Consider the following 26,911-nt stretch of genomic DNA (forward strand, 5'->3'; position numbering starts at 1 on the left):
AAAGAGATATTAAGTCCATTTTATTGTGGAAGCCCCAAAAATTACTTAAAGATGTCAGAAGACCCTGTTTTCCCTTGCAAGGGCTCCATATCTCCTCTGTTTCTCTAATTTGGACAATTACGGTAAACAATTTTTTTTTTTAAAAAAAAAAAAAAAAAAAAAGCTACTTTATGCTAAAGCTATAGCCATGAGACTTCTAACATTGTGGAGTCCATCATTCCACGAGTACCACCCAAAGCCATACTCATTTTTGAGATACTTTCTCGCCATTCCACCTCTTGCTTTCACTTTAATAGTAAAGCTCTTTTTCTGGCCGACATGGTTGAAGAACAGCACACTCGGAGTGGCCTTAACAGAGATTCCCATCGGTGGTTTTGAACTAAAGAAGTAGACACTCTTGCCATCACCACCAACATTAGTGACCGTCCTTTTAACAATCACAGTGCCATTGAGTTTAGGAATAGCAAGTGATGGATAATTGAGGTTGACTGGTGAGGGTGGATTTTCTGGACACTTGAATTTTGGTTCTGGTTTATCTGTTCCAATGCTGCAAAGGTAAAGAAGGTAGTCTTCGTGTGAAGCATCGTATACAAGACCAGGGTCTACTGCTTTTGTAGGACGAAAATGGCCTGATCCGAACATAAAAGGAGTTGCGATTTTGCCCAGTTGATCTGTTATTGGCTTGCCCTTGTTGTTCCTCAATCCGGCTGCAACATTAATTGGCCATTTTAGAGTTAAACATAGTTTGGTGCACATGAGAAAATCTATTAATGTGATAAAATGTGTGAATTTACCAGTGGTCATGATGGCAGATCTTATAGCAGCACTGCTCCATTTAGGATGCACAGCTTTGAGAAGTGCAGCAACAGCAGCCACATGAGGGGTAGCCATAGAAGTTCCTGAATCAAAATTATACTTAACAAATCGCTTATCGTTAGATAATTTTGTAATTGACTCTCCCTCGCTCCATGCTGCCAATACATTCAATCCTGGAGCGGTGATGTCAGGCTGCACAGAGAAACTGAAAATTAACAGACTAAAGAGATACATCAACTTAAACTAATTCAATGTCCCAACTTTTGTTACCTTGAGAAGATTAGGATCAATTGGATTAGGACCCCTACTAGTGAAAGAAGCCATGGATGGGGCAGGCTTAGAGATGAACACTGTTTTTCCACGATTGATAATCGCTGTTGGATTCTTGGTAGCTTTGATGTATTGAATAATTTTATTGGCATCATTGGAGGACACTCCAGTTCCTGGAAGGACATTAAGATCAAAGGGCAGTTCATCTCCAGAAGCTGCAGTGTTTCCTAATATATAACCTGCACCTCCAGCCCTCTTCACTTCTCTCCCCTTTCCAACTCTCATTCCAAGCCCTCTCATGCACAAAACCACTTTTCCTTTTACCTTTTTAGGATCAAGAGAACCCGGGAGGCATTGCCTGGAACCACAATCAATCATATTTTTATCAGAATCAATTTTTATTAATTAAAGCATCATACAAAACAATATAAGGAAAGGAAAGATTACGCTGATTCATTCTTGGCAACTCCAGGAACAACCACATCTGGTGCATATACTAATGGATGTTTCTTCTCGAGCCCGTAAGGAGTTGTTGCTCCCTAAAATTAAATGACATATATTCAAGTTAAGAAAGGCAAATATGAAAGCATGAGAATCAAACTAAGTCATTAGAAAACATTGGCTAATCACCATGATTTTCAAGCCATTTCCTAACACGAGAGGCCCCAAGATATCACGGTCCAAGGAGCTAGCACCAACTGTGATCATCCACGGATAAAAGTTGGACAATTTAGCCGGGTAGGACCTGAATTTCCAGCTGCACAAGCGACCACAATGTTCTTTTTGGCCGCATGTAATGCACCATTAGCTATAGCATCTTGAGCAAAAGCGTCAGGTCTTGAGGACCCAATTGAGATACTCATCACATCAACTCCATCCCTAATGGCATCGTCTATGCCCGCCAACATATCTTCTGTAAAACATGTGCTGCCAACGACCTTCCCTTCCTGAGGGACAGCCCAACAGGCTTTGTATATGGCTAGGCGGGCCAACGGGGCACCCCCGGTGGCAGTGCCACGTGCAAGCCCAAAAACAGAAACGTTAGCGACACGGAGGCCAGCCACGGTGGACGCCGTGTGGGTGCCATGGCCGTTCATGTCACGTGGCGAACGGTAGTCCAATGTGTCATTAAGGCGCCCCTCCAATGCATGCTCATAACCTTTCAAGTAGTACCTAGCTCCAATGATCTTGCTGTAAAAACGTAAAAATTAAGAGTAATGTAAATTCAGTAGATATTACAATTTCTTTTTCTCGGTTGAGAGGTAAAGATTCCCAAACTTTAGCAAAGGAATTTAGTCAAAAAGTTGTTAATTGCACTAGGATTCAGGGATGAATTTGATTAAGGTTTAGTGTATATGTAGACCCCAAAATATCATATTTTTCCTAATTATTATCTAAACTCTAAACCCATTATTATGGGTTTGTACCAAACTCTATGGGTTTGTAACAAACTCATCTCCTTTTTTTGGATAAGTTTGTTTGTTTTTTATTTTTTTATTATTATTTTTTTATATGATCAGGGTCTTCGAGCCAGTTTGTATGTACCTCTACTAGTCCCTATAGACAATTAAATATATTATAAGTCTGGTGTTTCAAGGTAAGTTATAAATGTGGTAGGTGACTGCAAAATTCAAATCTAGGAAGTCAATTAAATAAATAAATTTTCTTAACCATCAGACCAATCCTTTGGAGTACACCAAACTCTTAAATTGGTAATTTCAAACCATTGCCAAACCTTCTGATTAGATACTAGTAGTCTCATATTTACGGGTCAAATTATCATCCCTATTCACTTTTAGGCTATATGGTTAGCACGTTTACCAATGAAATGAGAATATATTTGATTCTATAAGTAATGGTCCCTTCAAAAGCAAAGGAGATATCACTTTCTTTATTCTATCAATGGCACTTCCTTTGTCAGCTCATTTTAAATCAAAAACTGACGATAAATAAAGACATAAAATAACTTGTTTCTTGTTCCATTGATTTCTTTAATCCGAAGATCTTCTGAAATAATAGGTTTGATCCCTCCTCACATATTCACATGCAGATCTTTTATTTATTGCAGTAAAGTAAATAAAATAAAAGAAGACAAAGGAGAAAGAAATTGAAACACTCACCCATTGCAGTGAGGAGTCAAAAGCAACCCCAGTTTGGCAGATTCTCTTCCATGATTCTGGAACAGGTCCCATTCCTTCGTCATTAAAGCTCTCTGATTCAGGCCATATACCTAATTGTAATAATAATAAACAAACTCACTTTCACGTGTAATCATATTTCTTAAAAAAAAAACATGAAACACAGAAATCGGAGCAAGTTTTTCCTAGAAAATTGCAGAGAAGATAAGAGAAAGTCACATGTAAAACAGAACATATGCAAACAAATTCAGCTTGATTTCAAATTAGTTTATAGTTTTTTACCACCATCCAAGACGCCAACTATTACTTCTTGTCCGTATTTGGCTTTTGATAAGAGGCCTTATCCCATCTTGTAGTTATGTCTTCCTCTTCCTCCTTCTTCTCCCTCTTTTAATCCCTCTCCACCCTCGTTTAAGCCTACAAATTCCCATGATCTTGTTGTCTGTAATGTGTATAATCCTGGTTCGCTTTTATACACTGATACAACTTCTTCCAATTCTGTCAAATAATCATATACATATCAATTGTTTGCTGTGAGTGTCACAACAAAGAGAAAGTAAAACAAATTAAGAGATTAATTTGATTCCAGCTTACCTGAAAGTTTGGAGGCTTCATCAGGAGTGAGCACTGCGGCGAAGCCATTGATGCTGTATTGGTAACTGTAAAGACGAGAAGCCTTAGCTTCTTCCTCGTTGTTTTTCACAGAGAGCAAATATGAATGGTGGGTGTCTTCTATCTCATGCAATGCTTTTTCTCCATTGTGTCCTCGAAACTGAACTATGTAGACCCGTCAGTCATCATTCAAATTAACCATATTAAGTATATACTCGTATAAACATTCATCAAAAACTTCTGTGGCTAAAAACAACAACAAAAAAAAAAAAAAAAAGAGACTGCAAAAGACTTACGTTTTTTTCTTCACAAGAGGCTAATAGAGGAAGTAGAAAAAAGAGCGAGTAGAGTATGGTTAATTTTTTTTTTTTTTTTTCTCTAATGACCAGGGGTAGCATGACTGGGGGTGTTCAGGTCAACTTACGTGTACCTCAACTAATCTCTTGAGATCCTTGAACTATCGGCTGGATAAGAGCTCTCTTAAGTAATATACCTAAGAGTCTCTATCGAATCACTCGGCCACCCAAAAGTAGTTGGTACCGCCAAGTGTCCTTTCAAAGTTAGTTAAAAATGTTAAGGTCAATGTATATGACATAGGATTAATTCTAAGATTACATAACTTCTCGTGTGTTGGACTACTACACTCATTACCAATTTACCATCCTTAAAGCGTTAAGTTAGGTACAATTATAAAATAATTATCATCATTATATAATTAAGTTTGGCAACGAGACTTCTATTTAAAGAAAACTAAGAAGTTTTTCAAATTATTAATAAAAAAAAAAAACTGTCGTGAAGTGTCCCTATGATTGGTCCAATCCAATTGCTATTGTGTGGATAGAGTTAAGGGGGTCTACCATCAAAAGTGAGAGCAAAACAAGCAAAACATGGCAATACTATAGGAGTAAAACAAGCAAAACATGTCAACTTTAAAGAGAAATCAATTCAGGATAATGCTTGTAAAAGAAAGAATCCTATCCCAACATCTATGTAACGTTGAATTTTAACTACAGCACAGGGTCAAGGTAGTTATTTGGAAGCACTTTTATATAACTTCCAAGCTTGAGGTTTGGGTGGAAGATGGTGGACTAAAGTTGATTAATTTGAGGGTAGTCCAATGGTGGCTTAGAAACGACAGATCGAATCCAAGGTGTGAACTAGAGATTTTGCTTTTACCCTTCTACGCAATTGTTTATGTAATGTCAAATTAATTGCTTAGGTCCTGTTAAATGGTGAAGTCTACAACACCGTTTAAAGCCAAGTGAAACGCTGCCATTTTGTTCAGTAAACTCAAATTAATCTCAGCCCTTCGATGAATGCAAGATCTGACGGCTCCAGTTCGCTCAACAGTCAATGATATAAAAGAACCTTTGATTTGTCATTTTATGCAATAGTCTCAATTTTTCTTCTCTCTGTAGAACGCAATTGTAACCTGGTTGTTAAGGTTTGTCACTCGATTGTTCTTCTTGTGTGAATTTGCCTAGAGTCTTGTTGAGGCTTGTGAGTTCCTTCAAGGGTAGTGAGTTCTCTAGTGATTGTTCAAGTTTGCGGTGAAAAAGGGGAAAGGTGAGTGAATGATTGTGTTGATTGCAGTGAGTGTGGTTTGATTGTAATATGTAACATTGAGGCTTTAATCATAGTGCAACGAGTCTCCATATTCTGGAGCTCAACGTGGACGTAGCTTGTTCGATATTGAACAAGTGGACGACGATATATTGTGGTGTTGATTCTTGATTCTTTACTATTGGTTTGTGTTTGAGTAGTTGGTGTTTAGGTTTGAGAAATTAGGCTTAGTTTACAATAGTGGTATCAGAGCTAGTACTCTAGGGTTTAGATATTCTTGAAATCGATCCAAAATTGGCAGAGTCACGAATTAGGGTTTTTTTTCAAATTTGGGGATTTTCAATTTAGGGAAGTTCTTAACCTCTAGGGTCTTGAATCTTGAGTCTTCGGTTCAATTCTTGAACACTAGAGGTCGATTTTGGTCTCAAAGGGTCAAATCAAAGAAAGTCAGTCATGATCAAGGTAGTGAATCTTTAGGGTTTGTTGTTGAACAAAATGATGAGCACTACAACACATGTAGAGATATCCTAGTACAATGGGAAGATGGATTTCAATACTTGGAAGAAGAAGAAGATGAAGGCTCTTCTATCTCACAATAAGGTGGGAATAGCACTGGAGAAGGAAGCAACCAAGTGGTTCGAAGAAAAGGTGAAAAAGAAGGCAGAGATAGACGAAGAAGCATACAACCTGATCATTATGAACTTATCTAATAGCGTTCTATGAAAAATGGATGGTCTGGACACACCGATCGAACTTTGGGGTAAACACAAAACTTTATATGCATTACGGTCTACTCCTAATTTAGCTTTTTTGAAAGGTGCCCTGTTTTCTTACAAAATGGATGTTTCTAAGTCATTAGAAGAAAACCTAGATGAATTCCTAAAAATGACATTAGTACTAAAAGGAACTGATCATGAATTAGGGGATTCGAGTCTTGTAGTGATTTTATTAAATTCGTTACCTGATGAACACTTAGTGGTAAAGAATGCATTGTAGTTGATAAGAGTGTAATTTACATATTTTTTATTCCTATCATATTATGTTTTTGTTATGTTTTATGCCTAATTGAGTTGATTAGAGTTTATTTTTTAAGTTTGGCATATTTGGATAGACTTTAGGAAATAATTGAGAAAAGACTAGGAAATTCCAGATTTTCCAGATTTTTCGTTATTCTGACCAGTGCTACGTTTTTCAGGTTTTTCAGGGAGCTAGATTCCTCAATTGCAAAAGTGGTTTTCAGAGAACATTAAAGTAGACGAATCAAGCTTTTCAGGAGGTATTATGGGCAAGAATCCGAGTTCGTTTGGGTTCTCAGTAGTTGTTGCAAAACCGGACCTGGAATCCTAGTCGCAGAAGGATTCCTTAGCTGAGCATGAATCTTCGAACGGGCCTAACTGAGCATCAGATATCGAAAGGGTGATTCAAAAGCCCAGATTCATCTACACATCCTAAATACAATTTTTATGAAGTGATGGAGCCCAGAAAAGATCTTTTACATGGCGAGAATCCTGGTGCAGATTGGAGACGAATTCTGGAATCCATATCTGATCAGATTTTATCAACTCTGAAGTCTATCTTCTAGGAAACGTCCAGGAAAGAAATTCCGTGATTCTTGGGAAATTAGGAAAACACATGTTATTTAATTAATTTTTTAGGTTAAACGGGAGAGGACAGTAGAGTGTGAATTATGTAGAGTTTTTGCGTTCTGATCAAGATGTGCGGCTAATTTCCTTCTTCAGTTCAAGGGGATTTTGAAGCCTAATTTCATGTCATTGGTGTAACCTGACCTAGAACATTGTTCTTAATCTCATTTTTATTGGATTGTTTATGTTATTCTATTTTAATTGTTTGTGATTCTTGTTTGAGTGATTTAGTTTTGGCCTGCTAAATTGTTAATCAATTTACCTGTTAGAATTAGGATGTGATCCGTAATTGTCCTTTTTTCTATTCAACGAGTGACACATGATGATAGCATTATGGACAAGTTTTCGGTCTATTGTCTTGAATAACATAACCTAAGTTAATAATCCGAGCTTGCGTATTGTTGCTTAGATTGATCTATTCTCCTAATTCTTATGCTGCCATTGAATTAAATTTAGAGAGCTTGTTCTGGTTGTTCAAGGGTTAGTATCTACTCGAAGAGCTTGTTTCGGTAGTGACAAACTAAGGGAGAATTCGGGTAACAGAGCTTGTTGTTTCCTAGGGTCAGTAGTTTCATAGTGATGAGATAGATAGTGTTACGGTTACTTTATGTCCAATGCATGTTTAGGTGGATCTTGACCGAGAGCTGATTGTTTAACCTGATATTTTATTTCTCTGTTCTACTTTAGTTTGCTTTGATTACAAATCCCCCTTCATTACTGTTGTCAAGTTTACTGTTTAGAGTTTAATTTGCGTTTCTGTTGTTTTTAGTGTTTTAGAATATAGAAATTAATCGAGTCATTCCCTGTGGGATCGACCCTTGCTTGCCCTTTATACAATTCATTAGTTCGGTCAGTAAGGTTAATTAATTTGGTGCATTCGGCACGCTACCAGTAGTACACTGGAGCTATTCCCAGCGTTGATTTGATAATAGCTGGGTTGAAATCTAGAGAACTTGAGTTGAAATTCTAAAAAGAAATGGGAATAATCTCTTTGTGGAGGGCAGACCAGATGCTGGACACTTAGGAAAAGAGAATGGAAAAAATATCCAACAAAATGTAGGTTTAAGGAATAAGAAGAAAGGGAAAGCCTATAACAATAAATCCAAATCAGAGACAAGAAAATGTTTTTACTGTAATAAGCTTGGACACATTAAAAAGAACTGTTATGATTGGGTTAAGAAGCAAAAATAGTCTAGTACTGAGAGTAACATAGCATCCTCTAGTAATAGCATTGAGATTACTGAAGCACTCACTGTATCTAGTTCTGAAATTGCAAATGAATGGGTGTTAGACTCAGGGTGTTCATTCCATATGAGTCCTAATAAAAGCTGGTTTCAAAATTTGATAAATGGTGAACCTGAAACTGTTTTTATGGGTAATAACCACTCCTGTAGTGTCCAAGGTGTAGGAAATATCACCATTAGACTTAGTAGTGGTAAACTCATAATGTTAACAAGAGAAAGATATATAATTGAGTTTAAGCGTAACCTGATTTCATTAGGCACACTAGATGAATTTCGCTGTAGCTATATGGCTAAAAATGGTTGCATTTCTGTTTACAAGAATGATTAAATTTTGCTTAGAGGAGTTAAGAGGCATGGCTTGTATATTCTGTGTGGTTAGTATTATCAAATGGCTGTTAATTTTGCTTTTATATCTACTAAGTACTAACATCTCTACTGCAGAAAAATGGCACCTAAGGATGGGCCATATAGGCCAAACAGGTATGAATTCCCTTAAACAACAGGGGTATTTCGGAAATGATAATGTGTCAGACCTTAGTTTCTGTGAAATATGTGTCATGGGTAAACAATATAGGTTGAGTTTCCCAAAAGGAACTCACCTGGCTGTAAACTGTCTAGAATATTTACTTGCTGATCTATGGGGTCCAGAGAGAGTCAAATCACATGGGGGCAATAGTTACTTCCTAGCAATAGTGGATGGTTACAGTAGAAAGGTGTGAGTATACCTTCTTAGATCTAAGGATGAGGCTCTAAGTAAGTTCAAGGGCTGGAAAACTTTGGTAGAAAACCAAGTGGAGAAAAAAGTAAAAGCCCTTAGAATAGATAATGGCTCAGAGTTTTGTAATATTGAGTTTGATACATACTGTAGAGACTAGGGAATTTACGACATAAGACAGTTAGAAGAACTCCCCAACAAAATGGAGTTGCTGAGAGGATGAATAAGACCTTGTTAGAGAAGGTCAGGTGTCTTTTATTCACAATTGGTTTGCCTAAGTCATTTTGGGGAGAGGCTTTAACCACTGTTGCCTATTTAGTGAATAGGTCACCCTCTAGTGCAATAGGTTTTAAATGCCCTGAAGAAAGATGGTCAGGAAGAAAACCATCCCTTAACCACCTAAAAGTTTTCGGATGTGCAGCTTATGCACACACCATAAATGGGAAATTGGAACCAAGGTCCCTCAGATGTGTTTTTAGGGTATCAAGATGGGACCAAGGGATATAGGTTGTGGGAGAGAGATGCTCTAGGGATCAAGGTCATCATCAGTAGGGATGTGGTCTTTAACGAGTGTGTGTTTCCTTGTAGGGTTACTAACACTAATGCAGGTACCTCAAGCCACCAAGTGGAAAACTCACATCAAACCGAGAGCACTTAGTTTGAGGTGGAGTCAACCAACCAACAAGAAACTGAAACCACTACTGATGGACCAGAACTAGAACCTAAGCACCCATCTATTGACATTGACCATGATGGTGAAGGTGAGAATGAGGATAACATTTAGGATGCCCAACAAGAGGACTTGGCTCAATACCAACTAGCTAGAGACAGAGCAAGGAGGGAAATAAGACCCCTTGCAAGGTTCAGCTATGTTGATCTCATCTACACAACACTGCTTGCTGGTGTAAAGATTCAGAGGACAGAACCTGATTCTTATGAGGATGCCATAAACTCAAAGGACAACAAGAAATGACTCATTGCCATGAATGAGGATATGGATTCCCTAAGGCAGAACAAAACCTGGACTTTTGTTCCATAACCAAAAGACAAAAAGCTAGTGGAATGCAAATGGCTGTAGAAGCTAAAGGAGGGCATCAACAAGATTGACCCACCAAGATATAAGGCCAGGTTGGTGGCCAAAGGCTACACACAAAGGGCAGGTATCGACTTTACCAGAATTTTCTCACCTGTTGTTAAATTTAAAATTATAAGGCTGATGTTATCTATAGTAGCACATTACGATCTAGAGTTAGATGTAAAAACTGCATTTTTGCATGAGGAATTAGAAGAGCAGATTTATATGAGTCAACCTATGGGGTTTAGGGATAAATACCTTCCTAACCATGTATGTTTGTTGTATAAATCTTTGTATGGACTAAAAAAATCACCTAGACAGTGCTTTAAAATGGCTACTTAGATACATTAGAAGCACTGTGCATGTTGGTTTGAATTTCTGTAAAAGAAACTCGTCACTTGATTTGGTTGGGTATGTAGACTCTGATTTTGCAGGTGATAAGGATTCAAGGAAGTCCACAATAGCCTACCATTTTACCTTGGGAGGAAACTGTATCAGCTAGAAGTCTCAGTTACAACCATTGGTAGCACTGTCCACAACTGAAGCAGAATATGTGGTTGTAACCGATGCATTCAAAGAAGCCATATGGCTTCAAGGATTCTTGAGAGAGGCCAAGCTGCTGAATAGAATAGTGACTGTCTATTTAGACAGTCAGAGTGCCATTCACTTAGGAAAGAATCCTGTATACCATGAGAGGATAAACATGTAGATGTAAGACACCATTTTTTAAGGGATATGATCTCAAAAAGAGAGGTGAACCTTATGAAGATCCCTACTGAAAATAACCCTGTAGACATGGGAACCAAGGTTGTAACACTTCCAAAGTTCAAGCATTGCTTGAACTTATTGCATGTGGAATAACCAATTAGAGCTAAGAAGGAATATGCATAATACTTGCTGCACTAAAGAAGATTCTGCTAGAGAAATAGCCACAAACTTTAAGGTGGTGATTGTTAAATGGTGAAGTCTGTGACACCATTTATAGCCCAATGAAACACTGCCATTTTCTTTAGTAAACTCAAATTAATCTTAGCCCTTTGATGAATGCAAGATCTGATGGCTCCAGTTCACTCAGCAGTCAAAGGTATAAAAAAACCTCTGATTTGTCATTTTATGCAACAGTCTCAATTTTTCTTCTCTCTGTATACTCGATTATTCTTCTTGTGTGAATCTACCTAGAGTCTTGTTGAGGGTTGTGAGTTCCTTCAAGGGTAGTGAGTTCTCTAGTGATTGTTCAAGTTTGCGGTGAAAAAGGGGAAAGGTGAGTGAATGATTGTGTTGACTGCAGTGAGTGTGGTTTGATTGTAATCTGTAACATTGAGACTTTAATCATAATGCAGCGAGTCTCCATATTCTGGAGCTCAACATGGACGTAGCTTATTCGATATAAAACAAGTGGACCACGGTATATTGTGGTGTTGATTCTTTACTATTGGTTTGTGTTTGAGTAATTGGTGTTTTGGTTTGAGCAATTAGGCTTAGTTTACAACAACTCCTTATCCCAAGTCCCCAGGTATTATATATGATATGTCTTTAACACTTTATATATAATATTTGCTAATCTTACCTCTAATAATGAATCAATATGTTATATTCTTACCATTATTGGTTTGGTGATATTATTGTAATTATATATCTTGTAGTTCTAATGATGAGTATTTATACTTGCATAAAGTATATCTTAACAATTCAAAAAATTCAAAACGGTCCCCCTTTTATCCGGTAGGGTATGGCTAATTTTTTTGTTTTCTGATGACCAAGGGTAGCATGATCATGGGTGTTTAGGTCAACTTACGGACACCTTAACTAATCTCCTGAAACTTTGGAAGTATTGACTAGATAAGAGTTCTCTTAAATAATACACCTAAGAGTCCTTATCGAATCACTCAGCCACCCAGAGGTAGTTGGTACCGCCAAGTGTCCTTTCAAAGTTAGTTAAAAATGTTAAGGTCAATGTATATGACAAAGGATTAATTCTAAGATTACTTAACTTCTCATGTGTTGGACTACTACACTCATTACCAATTTACCATCCTTAAAGCGTTAGGTTAGGTACAATTATAAAATAATTATTCAAAAAATATGTATGGGTTATTAATTAAACATCTATTTAATAAAATAAAGAGTTTTGTGTGGATTGCACACAATTATAATGGGATATTTCTGTTTTAGATTTCAATTTTTAAATATGGTTTGGATAATCAAGAGATTGATATAAACACCAACAAGATAAAGAGATAAACTTGGTCCAAACTCACGATTGGAGAAGGAATCAATCACCGATATTTGTGGTCTTTTACCTTTAAAATTAAGTGTATGCAAATTATATTATGATCCTGTTGTAGAGGATGTCAAAAAACAAGTATGATCTTATAGGGTATTCCGTTACCCTAAGATTAGACAGTCTCCAACGTGAGTCTCAATATCTTAAAAAAAAATGCCTGAGCTTGGATTATTATCATTATATAATTAAATTTGGAAATGGGATTGCTATTTAAAGAAAATTAAAAAGTTTTTCAAATTATTAGTTAAAAAAACAATTGTCGTGAAGTGCCCCTCTGATTGGTCTAATCAAGTTGCTATTATGTGGATAGAGCTAAGAGGGTCTACCATCAAAAGTGAGAGCAAAACAAGGCAATAGGAGTAAAACATGTCAACTTTAAAGAGAAATCGATTTAGGATAATGTTTGTAAAAGAAAAGAATCCTATCCCATCATCCATGTAACGTTGAATTTTATATAACTTCCAAAGCTTGAGGTTTTGGGTGGAAGATGATGGAATGAAGTTGATTAATTTGAGGGTCCAATGGTGGCTTAGAAACGACAACAGATCGAATCTAAGGCGTGAACTAGAGATTTTGCTTTGACCCTATGCGCAACTATTTATATAATGTCAAATTAATTGCTTAGGTCCTTATCCCAAGTCCCCAGATACTATATATGGTATGTCTCAAACACTTTACATATAATATTAGCTAATCTCACCTCCAATAATGAATCACTATGTTATATTCTTTCCATTATATATATATATATATATAGTAAACAACTTTTTCCTACCCAAACAATGACTTAATTACATTTTCCCATCTACAGACTTTTAAATACTATTTTATTATCCAAATTTATATTCTATTTCTGATTTTGGCATCGTTGAGACCTCCCACCACCACCATTTTTTTCTCTGATCATCACTCATTAAAACCTCTTAAACCCTACTTCTATTGATCCCGCCAATCGCTGACAATTAAGTAATTAGAGTTTGTGTAGCCGCTTCTCCCAATTCAAATTTGGATTAATCTTAACCACCAAAATCTAATCTTTTACCACTAAAAGACTCATCGCCCTTCTCTCTTCAAAAGCCCTAATAGTCTGGATCGAGTTTACTCTCTTTTCGTTATCTAAATATAAATTTAGGTAGTAAAATAGTATTTTAAAAGTCTGTGGGTAGAAAAGTATTATTTAAGCCATTATTTGGGTTGAAAAAAAGTTATATATATATATATAGTTATCGATACAAAAGATTACATACTGATTCGATGCATTTTGTGGATTTTTTTTTTATTTTTTTTAATATTATGAGCAATGACATAATTAAAATGCTAAATTGGGATAATAGGTTTGCTCCAACATCTACGTTGAGAGTTGAGAGCAGCTAGCAAATTCCATGCATTTTATGGATTTAGTAGTCACTATATATATAAATCGCTACTTATCCGACGTATCAAGACACCTCCTCTCTTTTTCAACTCATCTGTCTTCATGTTCTTCTTTATTAACTGTATCTTTCATGCCATTGACATAAATGTAAACCTCTTTATTCTTTTAGATGCATGCGTTATAATGTATTCATATATATAAGACAAGGGATGATAGAATATCTAACTGCAAATTCTTTTAGATGCATGCATTATAATGTATACATATATATAAGACAAGGGATGATAGAATATCTAACTGCAAATTCTTTTAGATGCATGCGTTATAATGTATACATATATATAAGACAAGGGATGATAGAATATCCAACCGCAAAAGAACAAAAAAACAAAACCCTTCAAATTGTCAAAACCGTGGGCTGTTCCATTTTGGAAATTGGTTTACTCTATCGCTACATATTATAGCCAGCCATACACCAAAATGCTATACAGATTTTACTGTTTTGGAGAGAGATACTTTTCTGGCTATTAACATCTATAGTATAATGTCATGCAAATAAAGGTGATATATAATTAATGCCTAAACAAAGAATGCTGAAAACCAGAACGAAGACTTGTAAATATTCCTCATAGTGCCCAGCTCCTGAAAATAACCATTACTCAGCAAGAAAAATATCCGTTTTGGGTGTCACTATGCATTATATATTCCAAACGCCAAATTGTTGTGAACAGCTTACAGCTAATGAATCCAGTACAATCTTATAGCCCCCAACCCAAAAAGAAGTCCACAGAAAAGATGAAGGGTGAAATTGTGTTTACATTACGAGGCTTATAAGACCAAACCAATAGCCTCTCTCTAAGGTCCATGTATATACTGATCAACATATTTGCTTATTGTTATCACCATACACCATTTCAAGGAAAAAGAACTCTTAACTGAAACTTTTCGCCAAGAAGTTTGTTAATGGGGAGTCCAATGATAAGAACGAATCAAGAGGATTGTGTATAGCTTCAACCCATTATTTACCTAGAAGGTCAGGATGGTAGGTTGCTATAGCATAATTTTCCCCAGTTAACAAAAAAAATTGTGAACCTTGGCAGTTTGATAGGCAAAATATAATAATAATAATAATGTGAAAATATCTTTACAAATATTAATTATGAATGGATTAAATTATTATGTTTAGAACTTTTAGAACTATTTCGACTAGTTTTGATGTTTGATTTGTGTGTTGTATACTTATAATTTAATCATAAATGTCATTACTCATTATATATATATATTGTTTTATTGAAAATAAATACCATTGTTTTTTTTTTTTTTTTTTTTTTGCTATTGTGACCGTTAAAGATAATTTTGTTATCAGTTTAAAATATTAGGCAAAGACTGAAAGCAAATATGCTTTGTTTAAGGGGAAATATTAGGCAAATGGACTAAAATGTAAGAAACAGAAACTTAACCCAATACGGTGCGTTTCTGTATGTACAGTTGTTATATAAACATTCCCGTGTAATGTTGTAAAGTTAAAAAAAAAAGAAAAAGATTAATGAATAAGACAAAAGTCTCATTCTTTCCAGCCTAACTACTTTTCTCTTTCTCTCTTCCTTTTCTTCATTCAAGTTTATCCGTCTTTCAAATCAGCTAAAGAACCTTCAAGATCTTTATGGTATCAGAGCCTATTGACAAACGTCTATGGCTAATCTGAGTTCTGGATCTTTAAATTCTAGTTCAAAGATAGTTAATGAGCAAGCTGATAATGCAAGCACCATGAGTTCAGTTGCCCATTCTTCTCTTCCAACTTTGTCAGTCAAGCTAAGCGAGAGGAACTACAACTACTGGAGATCTCAAGTTCTACCTGCGTTGACTTCATACGAGCTTGATGGCTTTGTCACAGGTGTGAATCCTTGCCCTTCCATGTTTTTAAAAGAACAAATGTTAGACTCTGAACGAATAATCAAGAAACCTAACCCTAAGTATTTTGATTGGAAAAAGACTGATCAATTTCTGTGAGCTGGTTAATTTCGTCTATCTCTGAACCTATGTTTAGGCATGTTGCCAAATGCACAAGTGCATATGAAATTTGGAACACTTTGGAGTTGTATTTTCAATCTTTTTGTAAGGCTAGAACATTACATTTGCGGAATTTGTTGCAAAATACTAAGAAAGATTCTATGAGTGTTAATGAATATATTCTGAGGATGAAAGAGATATGGGATGAATTAGTAGCTAGTGGAGTTCAAATAGGAGATAAAGAACTGCTCTTATATATCTTGGATGGGTTAGGACCAGAATTTGATGCTATGGTGGCCAATAGTAGTATTGCCACTCTTCAAGAAGCTTAGTTGCTTCTTCATAAACATGAGATGCGAATTGAGAGACAAAACAATACACTGTCGAATTTTCATGAAATGACTTTTGCATTATTAGCCGCAAAATAGCAAGTTTCAACTGACATTACTAGTGTGCCAAAATTTCAAAGCCCCGTGGTATCATCATTCCAGAATACTAGCTCTAGAGGGATACCATTTCAAAATCCTAGCCTTGCATCTATGATTCAACCAATTGGAATTTAGAACACCAGTTCCTCACCAGTGGTTCAGCCAGGCATGATGAGTTATCAACATCATGAAATATATCCTCAGCAAACCTCTAGTGTAGACATGTATACCACTACATTTCCTCACACTGCCATTTCTCAATACTCAGTTCCTAGTGGATTTTAGTTTAACAATAATAATGGACTGAGAGGCAGAGGTCAAGGCAGAGGGCATTTCAGGCCTAGATTAATCTGTCAAGTATGTGGCAAAACTGGTCACTTAGCCTTTCAATGTTATCATCACTTTAACCATCATTATCAAGGTTTTCAAAACTCAAATTCAACCATTTTAATCCTTCTCAAGTTCAATCAACATCCCTTCCATCTCCAGTGAATAATGGACAAACTTACTCAGGAGTTTCACATGAACCTGCTGCTCAAGTTCAGGCTCTCTTTGTAGCAAACTATCTACCAACGAAGCACCATTCTCAATCTTATGCAGGGTTTCATGATTCCTCAGGTACTGGTCTGTTCAACAACTCCTCACCAAACTACATTAATCCAAACCCTCCATCACACCTACCTGAACATTACTTACCAGCAAACAATACTAGTATAACCTCCACTAATAACTTAGCCTTGCCACCTGTCAACTCTGTGCCTATATCATCAACTGTTATTTCACAGAATGTTGCTACACCACAAACTATTATAGACCAGCCCTGGTATATGGACTTTGGTGCATCTAATCATATGATTGTAGATCCTACCAACATGGTTATGAAGTCCAATTATCAAGGAACATCTCAGGTGCAAGTTGGCAATGATCAGTCCATCCCTATCACCCATATAGGTATGTTACTGTTACCTTCCACTGATTCTAATAGAATTTTAAAACTTCAGAATATTCTCTGTGTTCTAAAGATTGCAAAAAATTTGTTAAGCGTATCTCAAATCACTAAGGATAACCATTTGATAGTTGAGTTTCATGCCGATTGTTGCTTAATAAAGGATAAATATAGCAAGGCTACACTTCTTCAAGGAACAGTAAAGGATGGTCTCTATCAGCTTACCTTGCGAACAACTGATTTATGTTCTGCTGATTCTCAAATAAAGTCAGTTTTCATGCTTCAAGCTTCATTTTAGCTCCTAAAATTCATGCAGTTAATTCATCTACAGCTAATAAAGGAGACTCTTCAGATAATGGTTTAGAGTCTACTCTTGAATGTACTTCTACATATAGGTTTCTGTTTGCTGAGCCATATAGTAATATTGCTCTATGGCATGCTAGATTAGGTCACCCTAATACTAAAGTCTTGAATAATGTACTTGAAAAGTTGCATGTAAAAAATACTATTGTTGGAAATAAAAGTTTTTTTGTGAAGCATGTCAATTTGGTAAACTATAGCAGTGTAAGTTTCCTGTTTCCACTTCAAGAGCTCAAAAACCTTTAGAGTTAGTCTACTCAGATCTATGGGGTCCTGCACCTATTATGTCTATTGAAGGATATCGGTATTATGTGATCTTTATGGATGATTTTAGTAGGTATACCTGGATCTATCCCTTAAAGCTTAAATCTGAGGTTCTTGGTGTATTCCCTCAGTTCCATTGCTTTGTTGAAAATCAGTTGGATGCAAAACTGAAATGTTTACAAACAGATTGGGAAGGGGAGTTTAGACCTTTGTCTAGTTATTTGGAGAAACATGGAGTTATGTTTAGGCATCCTTGTCCATACCTTCACTAGCAAAATGGTAGAGTAGAGAGAAAACATAGAGCCATTACTGAATTTGGTCTATCCCTTTTGGCTCATGCGGCTATGCCTCTGAAATTCTGGTGGTCAGCCTTTAGCACTGGTGTGTACTTATTAAATAGGCTTCTTTCGGCTGCTATTGAGTTTGTATCTCCATTTGAAACTCTTTTTAAACAAAAACCAGGTTATACTGATCTTAAAGTATTCGGTTGTGGATGTTATCCAAATCTCAGGCCTTACCAAAGACATAAGGTGTCTTTCCATACCCAAAAATGTGTTTTCTTGGGGTACAACCTTGCTCATAAAGGCTATCAATGCATGAACTCTTCAGGTTGGGTGTATATTGTTAAACAAGTATGATTTAATGAGGAAGACTTTCCTTTCAAGTCTGATTTTCAAAATGCATCTTTATCTACCACTTCACCTGATGTGTATGAGTATACAGAGGCCTGGACATTGCCACAATTCAAGTCTTCAGTTTTACCATCTAAACAATTCACAAATGAAGTCATTAGTTTAGGAAATTCCACTGTAGGTCCTATAAAGAACTGCTCTTTACCTTCTCTTCCAACAGAGTCTGCTATACAAGCAGAACCTCCTAATGTCAGTCCTGAAATTCAACCTGAGATATCTCCTTTTGCAGATGATTCTGCTGTGCCTACTCCAACACAATCAAACCTTGGAATTCAACTTGATGTGGTTCTTCCCTTAACTGCTCCTAAGTATATTGACGGAAGCAAAACTGTCAATGCTCATCCCAAGATCACCAGGTCCAAGGGATCCAGAGCTGGTACCTCAAGCCCTTCTTTCCACCCAAGTTATTCAAACTGAACCACCATCTGTTGCTGAAGCTTTGAAAATTCCAGAATGGAAAGTAGCCATGGATGCTGAATATCAAGCTCTTTTAAAGAACCAAACTTGGGATTTAGTTCCTTATGTTGATGGGATGAATGTAGTTGGTAACAAGTGGGTTTTTAAGACTAAGTTGAATTCAGATGGTTTCCTTTCTAAGTACAAAGCTCGGCTTGTAGCCAAGGGGTTTCAACAAACCCCTGGCCTTGACTACTTTGAAACTTTTTCACCAGTAGTCAAGGCAGCAACCATTAGAGCTAGATGTAAACAATGTGTCCCTTAATAGGGAGCTGACAAAAAAAGTTTATATGATGCCACCCAAAGGATTTTCTAATTTCTCTCAAACTAAGCAGGTATGTCAGCTACATAAGGCTTTGTATGGGCTTAAACAAGCTCCAAGAGCTTGGTTTGGGAAACTGAAAAATGCCTTATTAAGCTGGGGTTTTCAGAATTCAATTTCTGATGTGAGTTTGTTCTTTTACAAAAAGGAATCCTATGTAGTATATCTACTGGTGTAGATGATATCTTAGTTACAGGCAACAATTCCTCCTTAGTTGATCAAGTTACGATAGATTTGAATACACAGTTTGCTTTAAAAATTCTTGGTCCGGTCAAATACTTCCTTGGATTTGAGGTTAAGAGAAATGACAAGGAATTACTCTTAACACAAAGCAAGTATGCTCAAGACCTCTTAGTAAAAGCTGGTATGCATGACTCCAAGCCATGTATGACTCCTATAGCCACTGGAACTAAACTGAGTAAAGAAGACAACATTCAATTTGATCAAGCATCGTTATATCGGAGTATCATTGGAGGACTGCAGTACCTTACGCTGTCCAGACCAGACCTTGCTTTTGCTGTGAACAAGGTTAGCCAGTTTCTTCAGCAGCCTACTGTCAATCATTCAACCACATGTAAGAGAGTTCTTAGATATGTAAAGGGCACTCTAAATCATGGTCTTTTATCTACTAAAAAGGAGCATTTTATGCTGGAAGCTTACGTTGATGCAGATTGGGCGAGTGATGTAGATGACAGGAGGTCCACAAGTGGATATGCTGTATTTGCTGGAGGAAACCTAGTTCAGTGGAGTTCAAAGAAACAGAAGGTAGTTTCTTTATCCTCTATAGAAGCAGAATATCGGTCCTTGAGTTAGGCATCTATTGGACTTGTATGGATTAGGAGTTTGTTTGAAGAAATTGGTATTATTTTGAATGGTTGCCCTGTCATCTGGTGTGATAACATGAGTGTTGGAGCACTGTCCTCAAACCTTGTGCTTCATGCTAGGACTAAACACATTGAAATTGATGTGCACTATGTGAGGGATCTGTTAGCAAAGAAGAATTTAAGTGTTCAGTATGTAGCCTCTAAGTATCAAGTGGCAGACATTCTAACCAAAGCTCTGTCGGCAAATCAGTTCAGTTATTTGAAGGACAAGCTAACTGTTACATCCTTTTTATCTGAGTCTGAATTTTGAACTTTGGGAGTGTGTATTGAGTACTGATTTCTTTGGACTATGTTTGAGTAAACTGTGCAGAGAGGAACTTCAATTATGAATTCTGAATTTTGAACTCTGGAAGTGTGTACTGAGTGTTGGTTTTGTATTGATGATTGCTGTGCCTGGAAGATTGACCTGCTGAGTATTGATTTTGTTCTGATCTTTGGAAGTGTGTACTGATGTGAGCTATGTCTAAAAAGTTGACCTGCTGAATTTTGATTTTGATTTTGTATTGATGATAGCTATGCCTGGAAGATTGACCTGCTGAGTAGAATTTAGATTTTGTATTGATGATAGCTATGCCTGGAAGATTGACCTGCTGAGTATTGATTTTTTTCTGATCTTTGGAAGTGTGTACTGATATTGACCTGTTGAGTATTAATTGATCATGTGAAGTTTGCAGTTTTGGAAGTTTATACTGATTTGAGCTATGTCTGGTAGATTGACCTGTTGAGTAGTGATTGATTAGGTGAAGTTTGCAGCTTTGAAAGTGTGTATAGGTGCTATATATAAAGCAGTATGAAGTACTAATCCTAATTGTGAAGCAGAGCTCCTTAGCTATGGCAATGGTATAGATAGTTGAAGTTTGCAGATATGTCAATGAACATTCAGTTGAGATATACATATATGAAGCTTTGTTTAAGGGGAAATATTAGGCAAAGACTGAAAGCAAATATGTTTTGTTTAAGGGGGAATATTAGGCAAAGACTAAAAGCAAATATGCTTTGTTTAAGGGGAAATATTAGGCAAAGGGACTAAAATGTAAGAAACAGAAACTTGACCAAATATGGTGCGTTTCTGTATGTATTGTGGCTTATATAAACATTACCGTCTAATGTTGTAAAGTTCAAAAAAAAAAAAAAAAAAAAAAAAAAAAAAAAGATTAATGAATAAGACAAAAGTCTCATTCTTTCCAGCCTAACTACTTTTCTCTTTCTCTCTTACTTTTCTTCATTCAAGTTTATACGGCTTTCAAATCCGCTAAAGAACCTTCAAGTTCTTTAAAAACCAACAAAAGATTGAATAGATTTTTGTAAGAATATTGTTACGTATATAAACTCATGATATAATTCATTGTGTATGATTGTCACATTATATTTTATATATTTCTAGTTTTAAATAATCTACTAAATACTATAATATATTAGTTTGTATAAAAATTTATACATATAAGGGATGTTTGGATCATATAATATTTTATTATATGGGGATATTATATTAACAGAATAAAAGATCACCTTGAAGATTACTGAGAATGTTTAGAAAATGTGTTTGGTTGGTTCGAATATATTGGTAAATAATATGTTTGGTTGGAAGGATAAATGGGTGGACATGTTATATATATTACTAAATTTCCCTTCTTTTTAAATATTAATATAACAGTATTTTTATTATAATTTTTTTAACCCCCAACTTTTTAGATTAGCAAAAACACCCTAGCAACCAAAAATGTTTTAAACTTAACAAAAACACCCCTACTCACCCCAAGCCATTGCCGGCAGCCAGCCACTATTGCTGGTGGCCACTGGCAGTGCCACAAATCTGGTCATGATGTTGGTAGTGCCACAGATCTAGCCCTAAGGATTAGACAGTCTCCAAGGTGAGTCTCGATACCATAAAAAAAAAAAAAATGTTTGAGCTTGGATTATTATCATTATAAAATTAAATTTGGCAATGGGATTTCTATTTAAAGAAAATTAAAAAAGTTTTTCAAATTATTAGTAAAAAAAACAATTGTCGTGAAGTGCCCCTCTGATTGGTCTAATCCAGTTGCTATTGTGTGGATAGAGTTAAGAGAGTCTACCATCAAAAGTGAGAGCAAAACATGGCAATAGGAGTAAAACATGTCAACTTTAAAGAGAAATCATTTCAGGATAATGTTTGTAAAAGAAAAGAATCCTATCCCATCATCTATGCAACGTTGAATTTTACCTACAGTACAGGGTCAACGTAGTTAAATGAACATGAATAATATGTCAATTATAGGACAACTACATATTTTGTATACATAGACCTAGCTTGAAACCCAATTTGGCAACAAGGAAGAGAAAACACCAATTTGCAACAGTTAGTAAAATGAAATAGTCTTTTTCTTATTTTCTTTTCCCCTCCAAATATGAATGTAATATGCAATACTTACAATTGATGCCAATGCTTTAAACACATCCAAAAAGAGAGGCTCACAGCTTATTTTGGAGAACAGATTGGTGTGTGTAAAATAGTGGACTGGGAACAAAAATTTTGTATGTTGTTTGCGAACAATCTTGCAACTGCTACACAATCACTACGGTGCTCAAATCTTCTGCATTCACCTGGTTAGTAAACACTCTGCCAGCTCCTTTAAAAGTAAGACGACGTCATTAGACGATCCAAGCAAATATCTTGCATGCGATCGCTTTCTTGAAACAGCACAAGAGAAGTAATTGTCACCCTTGAGGTCAAGTACCGAAGAACCTTCATTCACTGTCATTCTATCATGCTTGGTAGGCCGCCAAATACCACCGGCCAACTAATGAAGGTTTTGGAGCTGGAGAATTCTAAGGAAAAACTGCTGTTATGATGGCACACACACTGAAAAAAAGTTACAAACGGGAATTATCTTTCATTGAACAAAAAACTGAATATAAAACATGGTTTGCACTGCAGTTACACCTACTCTGCAGCAGACTTACAATCAAAATTAAANCCAATACAGTGCGTTTCTATATAAACTATTGCTTATATAAACATTCCCGTGTAATGTAAACGTTCAAGGGAAAAGACTAATGAATAAGACAAAAGTCTCATTCTTTCCAGCTTAACTAATTTCTCTCTCTCTTATTTTCCTCTTCAATTTTATTCTTCTTTCAAATCCGCCGAAGAACCTTCAAGAATGTTTAATCCTGAAGGGCAAGAACACATGTTGTTTACTTCTGTGTTGATGCAGTTTTTGACACAATCATTCAGGCCTAGTTCTGCACATTGATCAACATTTATAAAACAATGACAAGTTAAACAATTTCAAAGTAATTGGGTTAATCTAAAACGGTCTACACTAGGTGTTACAAATTTTAATTTACCTGTGCATCTTTGACGAAGATACGGTTTCCCCTCAAAGCCTTTGGCACAAGAGCAGGAAATAAAGCTTTGATTCGTTGAACAAATGGCATTTGGGCCACAAATTTTGCACGTCTCATTTGATGAAAACTTCCAATCAAGCACCACAGGAACGAGGTCCTAAGGCATAGAATAAAAAGGGTATGAAAATGATGTGTTAAGAGAAACCAATCTTTGTCTACCAGGAAGGCATACTTGCACGTTTCACAAACACCTTTCTTTGTCCCACTGACACTCAATGTGAAGTTCTTTAGTCCATAAGGAATTACAGCCTGGCAACAGGTGATTCCATAACCATCAGCACCAGAAAATCTATTGGATGTAACACGACTCTCGTCGTTGCAAATAGACATGCAACCTTCAATGATTTCATCATTAATTTTCACTGATTGTGGCCTGGACGCTACAAACCCAATGTAGTAAACCTGTTACCTTTTTCTGAGTAGAGTAAGTTGGGATTGTCTCCCAAGTTCTTGCCCACATTGACAGGTATGCCTCGACACGATGCATGTTGAAAACTTATTACAAATTAACAGCAAAACAACAGAAAATCCAGCAGCAAAACAGCAGGAAAACAGCAACAAACATGGCAGCAAAGCAGCAANCAGCATTTTCCCTGTTTATTGCAAATTGCAGCAATAATTGAAAAAGGAAGGAGACAGACAGGGACACAGTGATTTAACACAGCAAATGCACGGGGATGGGGGCATCCAAGTAATAGACAATTACAATAGGTGAAAAAGAAGCCAAGAATAATAATGGAAGGTCAGATACTTTGTATAATACTGATAAAGTCGTCTTTTTTATTATACAAAATTATTATAAGAATCCAAAAGGATCCATGCTGTCACTGAAAATACCCACTTTGGCGCTTTGGAAATGGCCGCTTTGGAAATGGCCAACAAAAAGGACCTGATGGTCAAGTCCACAATCTAAAAGTTTAATAAATTCAGTAGATATTACAATTTCTTTTTCTTGGTTGAGAGGTAAAGATTCCCAAACTTTAGCAAAGGAATTTAGTCAAAAAGGGATGACAATGATTAAGGTTTAGTGTACATGTAGACCCAAAAATATCATACTTTTTCCTAATTATTATCTAAACTCTAAACACATTATTATGGGTTTGTACCAAACTCTATGGGTTTGTAACAAACTCATCTACTTTTTTTTTTTTTTTTGGATAAGTTTGTCCTTTTTTTTTTTTTAATATATGATTACGGTGTTCGAACTAATTTGCACGTACCTCTACTAATCCCCATAGATAATTAAATACCTTACAAGTCTAGTATTCCAAGGAAAGCTACAAATGTGGTAGGTGACTGTAAGATTCAAATCCAGAAAATCAATTAAATAAATAAACTTTTTTGACCACTAGACCAACCCTTTGGGTTATACCAAACTCATCTCCAACCATTACCAAACCTTCCAATTAGATACTAGTATTCTTGGATTTACGGGTCAAATTATCTTCCCTATTCACTTTTAGACTATATGCTTAACACGTTTACCAATGAAATGAGAACATATTTGATTCCATAAGTAATGGTCCCTTCAAAAGCAAGGGAGATATCACTTTCTTTATTCTATCAATGGCACTTCCTCTGTCAGCACATTTTAAATCAAAGACTGACGATAAATAAAGACATAAAATAACTTGTTTCTTGTTCCATTGATTTCTTTAATCCGAAGATCCTTCTGAAATAATAGGTTTGATCCCCTCACATATTCACATGCAGATCTTTTATTTATTGCAGTAAAGTAAATAAAATAAAAGAAGACAAAGGAGAAAGAAATTGAAACACTCACCCGTTGCAGTGAGAAGAGTCAAAAGCAACCCCAGTTTGGCAGATTCCCTTCCATGATTTTGGAACAGGTCCCATTCCTTCGTCATTAAAGCTCTCTGATTCTGGCCATATACCTAATTATAATAATAATAACCAAACTCACTTTCACGTGTAATCATATTTCTTAAAAAAACATCATCAAATACAGAAATCGGAGCAAGTTTTTTCTAGAAAATTGCAAAGAAGATAAGAGAAAGTCACATGTAAAACAGAACATATGCAAACAAATTCAACTTAGTTTATAGTTTTTACCACTATCCAAGACGCCAACTATTACTTCTTGTCCGTATTTGGCTTTTGATAAGAGGCCTTCTCCCATCTTGTAGTTATGTCTTCCTCTTCCTCCTTCTTCTCCCTCTTTTAATCCTTCTCCCCCCTCGTTTAAGCCTACAAATTCCCATGATCTTGTTGTCTGTAATGTGTACAATCCTGGTTCGCTTTTATACACTGATACAACTTCTTCCAATTCTGTCAAATAATCATATACATATCAATTGTTTGCTGTGAGTGTCACAACAAAGAGAAAGTAAAACAAATTAAGAGATTAATTTGATTCCAACTTACCTGAAAGTTTGGAGGCTTCATCAGGAGTGAGCACTGCGGCGAAGCCATTGATGCTGTATTGGTAACTGTAAAGACGAGAAGCCTTAGCTTCTTCCTCATTGTTTTTCACAGAGAGCAAATATGAATGGTGGGTGTCTTCTATCTCATGCAATGCTTTTTTTCCATTTTGTCCACGAAACTGAACTATGTAGACCTGTCATCATTCAAATTAACCATATTAAGTATATATTCATATACACATTCATCAAAAACTTCTTTGACTAAAAGCAACCCAAAAAAAAAAAAACGAGACTGCAAAAGACTTACGTTTTTTTCTTCACAAGAGGCTAATAGAGGAAGAAGAAAAAGACCGAATAGAAAGATATTGATATTGTTCATGGTTGGTAATTATATATCTTGTAGTTCTGATGATGAGTATTTATACTTGCGTAAAGTATATCTTGACAATTCAAAAAATTCAAAACGGTCCCCCTTTTATCAAGTAGGGTATGGCTAATTTTTTTTTTTTTTTTGACCAGGGGTAGTATGACCGAGGAGTTCAGGACAACTTATGTGCACCTTAACTAATCTTTCGAAACTTTGAAACTATCGGTTGGATAAGAGCTCTCTTGAGTAATATACCCAAGAGTCACTATCGAATCATTCAGTCACCCAGAAGTAGTTGGTACCGCCAAGTGTCTTTTCAAAGTTAGTTAAAAATGTGAAGGTCAATGTATATTACATAGTATTAATTCTAAGATTACATAACTTCTCATGTGTTGGACTACTACACTCATTACCAATTTACCATCCTTAAAGCGTTAAGTTAGGTACAGTTATAAAATAATTATTCAGAAAATATGTATGGGTTATTGATTAAACATCTATTTAATAAAATAAAGAGTTTTGTGTGGATTGCACACAATTATAATGGGATATTACTGTTTTAGATTTCAATTTTTAAATATGGTTTGAATAATCAAGAGATTGATACAAACACCAAGAGGATAAAGAGATAACTTGGTCCAAACTCATGATTGGAGAAGGAATCAATCACCGA

The 26,911-nt window shown here is 35.9% G+C and overlaps 1 protein-coding gene across 1 annotated transcript; it reads right to left on the minus strand.

Moving 5' to 3' along the window:
- Positions 1-146: 146 nt before the first annotated feature.
- LOC116114786 (subtilisin-like protease SBT5.6) lies at positions 147-26,301 on the minus strand. Its single transcript, XM_031400927.1, is given in 10 exon segments — positions 147-707; positions 795-1,008; positions 1,087-1,444; positions 1,534-1,625; positions 1,717-1,826; positions 1,829-2,277; positions 25,271-25,382; positions 25,561-25,776; positions 25,873-26,065; positions 26,179-26,301. Coding segments are annotated over 10 exon segments (2,355 nt in total). The 5' UTR covers positions 26,251-26,301; the 3' UTR covers positions 147-168.
- Positions 26,302-26,911: the final 610 nt, after the last annotated feature.

Source organism: Pistacia vera, unplaced genomic scaffold (genome assembly GCF_008641045.1).
Source record: "Pistacia vera cultivar Batoury unplaced genomic scaffold, PisVer_v2 Contig723, whole genome shotgun sequence".
Lineage (NCBI taxonomy): Eukaryota > Viridiplantae > Streptophyta > Magnoliopsida > Sapindales > Anacardiaceae > Pistacia > Pistacia vera.